At 34.0% G+C, this 8,349-nt stretch overlaps 1 protein-coding gene across 4 annotated transcripts in view; it reads left to right on the top strand.

Moving 5' to 3' along the window:
- LOC106470737 (dual serine/threonine and tyrosine protein kinase-like) overlaps positions 1-8,349 on the top strand; it is a 48,544-nt gene that overhangs the window by 13,966 nt on the left and 26,229 nt on the right. For 3 of the 4 annotated variants that reach the window (XM_022399376.1, XM_022399377.1, XM_022399375.1), the window contains exons 2-3: positions 5,047-5,246; positions 7,086-7,214. In XM_022399376.1, coding sequence (XP_022255084.1) covers positions 5,047-5,246; positions 7,086-7,214 — 329 coding nt within the window. Of the gene's footprint in view, positions 1-4,837; positions 4,918-5,046; positions 5,247-7,085; positions 7,215-8,349 lie in introns of those variants that run through there. The other variant, XM_022399378.1, reaches the window with a different exon arrangement.

Below are 8,349 nucleotides of genomic sequence, written 5' to 3'. Positions count from 1 at the left end.
AAATTAACAAAGTTGTCGTGTACTTCTATTATCTGTGTTACGAAATTAATAAAGTTGTCGTATACTTCTATTATCTGTGTTACGAAATTAACAAAGTTGTCGTGTACTTCTATTATCTGTGTTACGAAATTAATAAAGTTGTCGTGTACTTCTATTATCTGTGTTACGAAATTAACAAAGTTGTCGTGTACTTCTATTATCTGTGTTACGAAATTAATAAAGTTGTCGTATACTTCTATTATCTGTGTTACGAAAGTAATAAAGTTGTTGTGTACTTCTATTATCTGTGTTACAGAATTAACAGAGTTGTCGTATACTTCTATTATCTGTGTTACGAAGTTAATAGAGTTGTCGTGTACTTCTATTATCTGTGTTACAGAATTAACAGAGTTGTCGTGTACTTCTGTTATCTGTGGAGAAGTATACGACAACTTTATTAATTTCGTAACACAGATAATAGAAGTACACGACAACTTTCACGACAACTCTGTTAATTCTGTAACACAGATAATAGAAGTACACGACAACTTTGTTAATTTCGTAACACAGATAATAGAAGTACACGACAACTTTATTAATTTCGTAACACAGATAATAGAAGTATACGACAACTCTGTTAATTCTGTAAAACAGATAATAGAAGTATACGACAACTCTATTAATTTCGTAACACAGATAATAGAAGTACACGACAACTTTGTTAATTTCGTAACACAGATAACAGAAGTATACAACTTTATCAATTTGGTAACACAGATAATAGAAGTACACGACAACTCTGTTAATTCTGTAACACAGATAATAGAAGTACACGACAACTCTGTTAATTCTGTAACACAGATAATAGAAGTACATGACAACTTTGTTAATTTCGTAACACAGATAACGTAACACAGATAATAGAAGTATCGTAAAACAGATAACAGAAGTATACAACTTTATCAATTTTAATTAATAAAGTTGTCGTATACTTCTAACACAGATAATAGAAGTATACGACAACTTTATTAATTTCGTAACACAGATAATAGAAGTACACGACAACTTTAACACAGATAATACGAAATTAATAAAGTTGTCGTGTACTTCTGTTATCTGTGTTACGAAATTAACAAAGTTGTCGTGTACTTCTATTATCTGTGTTACAGAATTAATAAAGTTGTCGTATACTTCTATTATCTGTGTTACGAAATTATTAAAGTTGTCGTGTACTTCTATTATCTGTGTTACAGAATAAACAGAGTTGTCGTGTACTTCTATTATCTGTGTTACGAAATTAATAGAGTTGTCGTATACTTCTATTATCTGTTTTACAGAATTAACAGAGTTGTCGTATACTTCTATTATCTGTGTTACGAAATTAATAAAGTTGTCGTGTACTTCTATTATCTGTGTTACAGAATTAACAGAGTTGTCGTGTACTTCTATTATCTGTGTTACAGAATTAACAGAGTTGTCGTGTACTTCTATTATCTGTGTTACAGAATTAATAGAGTTGTTGTATACTTCTATTATCTGTGTTACAGAATTAACAAAGTTGTCGTACGCTGTATGGTAAAATTGAATGTTATTTCGTGTTTCAACCTGAACGTACCCATACCTTATGCGATACTGGGCTAAGCGTTCACGTTTGTTTGTTTTGAATTTAAGCACAAAGCTACACAATGGGCTATCTGTGCACTGCCCACCACGGGTATCGAAACGCGATTTATAGCGTTGTAAGTCCGCAGACATACCACTGTGCTACTGGGGGGGGGGGGCGGTTCACGAGAAAGACTGCTAGTGTTCAGGTGTAACGATTCTTAATTAAGGACTGCTTATCATAGAGAGGGTAACCAGTTAGCAGCACCCGCCGCTATTGCGTCTACTTTTAACCGAATAACAAGACTGAGCTTTGCAGTTACAACGCTCCCACACTGACATTACAGGGTTTTCGATCGTTTGTGACAATTTCTTCTTAGTATCTTAGTAACTGAAGAAATAAAGTAAATATGAAGCTAGCCCATTAAGCTTTGTGTTACTATACTACGAAGTTTTTTAAATGTAATTTTAACAGTACTTGGCTAGCATTTTAATAACTGAAGAAATATAGTGGATACCAAACCAGTATCTGAGTCCTTTTTTAAACTTGTAAATTAAATAACAATTTCTAGCTGTTTTAGTTCACTTTCTTAGGTTTGGTGCCTAATGTGGACTATTAGAGAAAACGTAAAATGATTTATTACGGTCTAAAAGTAAAAGAACTAGTACTGAAAGTTGAAAGAAATGAGTACATGAGTATGAAGTAAAAACTTGGAATTCTGCCAAAGGTCGAGTGACCTATTGGAGTTTCAACTTTGGATATTTTATGTCATTTTTCGCAATCTTTAGGATTCTCCGGTTGTCTGACAGATGACACAACCAACTAACGTTTAATATTTGCATCTGTTTGTTGATTAAAAAACATCAGGTGGACAGAGTGAAACTGTTATAAAAACTCCGATCTTACATAAAAGTGAATTGTATTATGTGGAAGTAAATGACACAATAGTGTTTATGATACAGACAAATTCGACTATCAAAATCAATATAAAAAAAACCATCCCCTGTATCAATCAGTATTTTCAAGGGCCGGTTTTCAAAATACCGAGCATTTCAACATCTTCATTTCTCAAAACAACATGTCAATCATTAACGTTAAGGTACAAATGAAAAATAAAAAAAAAATTGGTCAAGTGTCGACTAGAAGCATGGGCAAAGGTAAATATACTGCTCAGAAGCCCTAGCTTTTTAAACACTTTTAAAATTAAAATAATAGTTGTTACAAATTTTGACTTCAAATAATCCGTGCATGTAATTCTTAAGAATAAGACATTTATCCAAGTTTATTTAAAGTATTGTTACGTATCTGCTCGTTTGATAATTTCCTTAATTTCCGGTATATATTCTTTCCGAGGAACTTCAGCCACACAAGTCCTTTCTTTATTAAAACTAGTTTATTCTTTCTCGATACAACTTTGTAATACACAGACTTTCCACAGCATTTTAAACGTAACAATCTTTATAACACACGCTATAAATCACAGTGATTCACACACTTTACTTACGGTGCCTACTGTTCGCTTGACTTAGTGATCTAGCTCTTCAATCTATCTGCATATCTATCTATCGCTGGCTTTATTTGCCGGGCTTATATACTAAAAAGGAGGGTGCCTGGAAAACAACTGGAAAATTGGCGAGGTTCCTCGATAAGTCATTATCCTTCAAGAAACTCCAGCAAGCATGCTTCCAGGGTCGCGTGACTTCCGCTGTCGTAACAGTATACATGATCTTAAATACACGTATGTTGTAATACTGTTCTTCTGTTGGGATGGTTCTTTTAAATTATTGGGTGAAAATAAGGCCAAGTCCAGTCCACATATCGATAATAAATTAACACATTTCTTCCTTATTATTGCCCCCCAGTGGCACAGCGGTATTTCTGCGGACTTACAACGCTAGAAACCGGGTTTCGATACCCATTGTGGAGCTTTGTGCTTAACTACAAACAAACAAATCCTTACTATTGGCTACTATTACTTGTAAGTTGTACACAGTTGTAACTTATAGGCCTAACTTTACAAATGACGTTTAAACGGAAATACTACGCTAATTGTACTTACTATGATCAATGTAAAAAAAAAAAAAAAAACTTGTACAATTTTACACTTGAATATACATGATAATTAACGCTGATCCAAATACTTCACTCATTCCCTGCTCGGTTTACAAACTGAACGCAAAACACACTGACTATATACTTCACCGATTCTCACATTTATAATCTACTCTGTTCAGTCCCGAAATTTACTAGATTGTTGACTTTAAGGTTAGAACATCCTAGGTATTATAGACCTAATTTTATGAACTTTTCGATCTTAACATAACGTGCCTTGTAGCTAACAGTTGAATTGAAACGTTGAAAATATAACTTACATAAAGTTTTCAGATTTAAGCCTCCCACTCGTATTATAATTTTGTAACTACGCCCGTGTGAAGTCGATTTGAATCAAAAAGCAGTTTTTAAAGAATTGAAGTAACTCATGATAACTGAACTATCCATTATGCGATGCAGGAGGGTTTTGACAGGGTTATGTAAACAAACTGCAAGGTCACATGGGGAGAGAAATCTTCCGCTTGTTTTTTTTTTTTTTTTTTTTTTTATAAATTCATACAGATTATGCAATTTTCGACCACGATTATTCTTATTAAATTTTAGCAAGTGTGTGGTACATGTTTTTCTTATTTAGCTACCAAACCTCTCTTTGAATCAATAATAATAAAACTAGCAAATGTTATATTTTGAAAGGGGTCCTTTTTGTGTGAAAATGACCTGTAAAAACCTGCATTCTTTTGAACCACCTGAACTAAACGTGTACTGATTTTCATGTATTTAGAAAGACATTTAGTAACGAAATGCAAAATTTTCCCACTTTGTAGGACTTGAATACTAACAGTTTATACTTTCATATTCAAAAAGCTGGTTGAATGTGGGCTAGACATCATTTCAGGCCTAATACAGTGACCAACTTTATGATCTTGAGTTCAGGTTGGAAAGTTAGTTTTTTACCAAACATTGATCGGAAAACTTTATTTGTCTATTCTGTGAGCCTATAAAAACTTGTATTTTCATGTGACAGTTTTTTTTTCAAATAATGGACTGGAAGTTCTGGTTCTTCATTTGTGTTGATTTATTAGTAGCTCACATCCACAGGTGGCACCCCAGTGGTATACCTGCGGACTTACAACGCTATAAACAGGGTTTCGATACCCGTAGTGGGTAGTGCACAGATAGCCCATTGTGTAGCTTTGTGCATAACTACAAACAAATCCACATGTGCGTCCTCACAAATGCTGCCATCTGTTGACTCATAAGAAATACAATATAAACTGTAAGAGGTATGGATTCCAATAGTTTTAATGCAATAACAACACTATATTACTGACTTACATGTTATTTCTTTAATAACTATATTTATTAATCTAAGCAACACATTTTCTGAAAGGGAAACTTTTTTCTTTTATTAGCTGAGCTAGATTCTTTTGGATTGTCACTTGAAAATGAAGAACTAGTTGAAGGCATAATCCGTAAGCCTTTAGGAATTTTGATCCTCGGTGATAGCTGCTATGCCAAAGCTGGTGTTGTTAATGAATTGTTTGGACAATCCTTATTGCCAACAGTGCACCCTGGTGGAGATGCAGAAGATGAAAATATTAACTGGAGAATGGTAAGATGCTCATTTTGTAGTTATTAACCATTTGATTACCATCATAGGTATATTATATACACACAGTTTTTGCATTAGGTTACATATTTACCAACATGGGTATTTTGGTCAAGCATCTTGTTATAATATTGTGGTTCCTTGACCTCCCATTACCACAAGCTGTTTTTCAAGCTTATACCAATCCTAAACTTTTGTTTGTCCTTACATCATTGTTTCTTTTATTAATTACTAGCTCAATGCCCAATATGTGATGGTAAATGCTGATTGATTTATCTTGTGAAAATTAAATCTAAATGAGTGATTTATGGACATGTTTCCTGAAAAAGTAATTATATTATAGTAACAATATGTGAATAAAGAACGTATATCCTTTTTCTAGTATTTTATGAAAACAACATTTTTGTGTATATTTGGTCATCTCTTATAAGTTGTCTTTGGTTGTAAGTTGAATTATGTATATTTTTATGTTATGCTCAAATGTTCTTCTTGATAAAGCCTTATAGATCGAATCATGGGAAAACAACAGCAACTGGTTCTCAAAGAAATATTCCTACACTGTCAAATGTCTTACCCATCAGTTTATTAATTGTGATGGTAAAGGCAATGGAATTTATAATGAAGGGCAAATTCGCCAGGGTATAACTTTCCTTTTAAAATGCATATACATTTTTTGGCTAAATTTTTAAAAATCTCTTGCAGAGAGTGAAAAACATTAATAATATTGTACTACAGCATCATCTATTGCATTGAAAAATATTTAAGTTGTTTTTGATATATACAGTTATGTTTATTATGTAATATCCCTTATTTACTCTGCAATTGTATTAATATTTTTCTGAATATTGAAATATACTGCTATAAATATGATAAAAAATATATAAACATAATAATAATAAAAAATTGAATGTAAAATCCCAACTTGATGGGATTTGGACTCAACACTTCCACATATTAGTCAAGTGCTACAACCACTGTGACACCCAGTCTTTGTAATTGAATGTCAACAAATAATTAAGATGTATAATGTAAAGTATCATGCTATTGTTTTTTTCATAATATTATAATATCTTTCAATAAACATGATTAAAAATAGTTATAAAAAATCCCCACTTGACTTGGATTTGAACTCAAGACTTCCACTTGAAACAAGCCACAGAGCCAATTTGAATGTCACCAACAGAGAGTGAAACATTGCCGACAAAGGGAGCATTACAAGCAGAAAGTGGCTTTTATTATATAGATTAGTAGCAAGTGCTTCTTACAGATTTCCACTTCAAAATCCCCTCCCTCCAAAAAAAAAAAGAATGTCAAAGATACACAAGCTGAAAAGTGAGCCGAACCAACTTTGTTAAATCTGTAGATCATGAAATAGATCAGAGCTGACAAACTGAAAAGGGCTCGACATGGCCAGGTGGTTAGGGTGCTCAACTCGTGATCTGTGGGTCACGGGTTCAAATCCCCGTCCTACCAAACATGCTCGCCTTTCAGCCGTGGGGGCATTATAATGAGATGGTCAATCCCACTATTCGTTAGTAAAAGAGTAGTCCAAGAGTTGGTGGTGGGTGGTCTTACACTGCTAAATTAGGGATGGCTAGTGTAGATAGCCCCTGTGTAGCTTTGCGCAAAATTCAAAAACAAACAAACTCAATAGATAAATATGCCACTAGTTACTTCAACTTACCAACAGAGAGGATGAACCATCAACTCTGGTAGTTACTGAAGAGTTTACAGGTTATTTTATACATTGTTAGTATGATATTTAGTATGCTGAATGCTTTAAAATTAAAGCCAGTTTTTTTTATTGTCTATACAGTTAGTGGCTTGTTTTGATTTTAACAGATTCGACTTACCTATGGGAACCAAACAGAGATTAGTCTGGCATTGTCTGACAGTTTTGAGCTGATTAGTCATTTTACAGCTCAGCAAAAACCATTACAAAGAATAACACCATGTGAACTGGAAATAAGAGTGAGTTTTTATAAAATTGTGTGTTCACTACACTAAACTTCACAGTAATTAGAGATAAAATTAATAAATATTATTTAACTTTGGCTTCAACAGCTACCATAGTTCTGTAACTTCAATAGCTATCATAGTTCTTACTGTGACTTCAACAGCTACCATTGTTCTAACTGTGACTACAACAGCTACCATAGCTCTAACTGTGACTTCAACAGCTACCATAGTTCTTACTGTGACTTCAACAGCTATCATAGCTCTAACTGTGACTACAACAGTTACCATAGTTCTGTAACTTTAATAGCTATCATAGTTCTAACTGTGACTTCAACAGCTACCATTGTTCTAACTGTGACTACAACAGCTATCATAGCTCTAACTGTGACTTCAACAGCTACCATAGTTCTAACTGTGACTACAACAGCTACCATAGCTCTAACTGTGACTTCAACAGCTACCATTGTTCTAACTGTGACTTCAACAGCTACCATAGCTCTAACTGTGACCTCAACAGCTACCATAGCTCTAACTGTGACTTCAACAGCTACCATTGTTCTAACTGTGACTTCAACAGCTATCATAGCTCTAACTGTGACTACAACAGCTACCATAGTTCTGACTATGACTACAACAGCTACCATAGTTCTAACTGTGACTTCAACGAGTACCATAATTCTGTGACTTCAACAGGTACCATAATTCTGTGACTTCAACAGCTACCATAGTTCTAACTGTGACAACAACACCTACCATAGTTCTAACTGTGGCTACAACACCTACCATAGTTCTAACTGTGACTTCAACAGCTATCATAGTTCTAACTGTGACTTCAACAGCTACCATAGTTCTAACTGTGACTACAACACCTACCATAGTTCTAACTGTGACTTCAACAGCTACCATAATTCTGTGACTTCAACAGCTATCATAGTTCTAACTGTGACTACAACAGCTACCATAGTTCCGACTGTGACTTCAACAGCTACCATAATTGTGTGACTACAACAGCTACCATAATTGTGTGACTACAACAGCTACCATAGTTCTGACTGTGACTTCAACAGCTACCATAATTCTGTGACTTCAACAGCTACCATTGTTCTAACTGTGACTTCAACAGCTACCATTGTTCTAACTGTGACTT

This window comes from Limulus polyphemus, unplaced genomic scaffold, assembly GCF_000517525.1.
Source record: "Limulus polyphemus unplaced genomic scaffold, Limulus_polyphemus-2.1.2 Scaffold4191, whole genome shotgun sequence".
NCBI lineage: Eukaryota > Metazoa > Arthropoda > Merostomata > Xiphosura > Limulidae > Limulus > Limulus polyphemus.
This window is presented reverse-complemented; position numbering and strand designations above follow the sequence as displayed.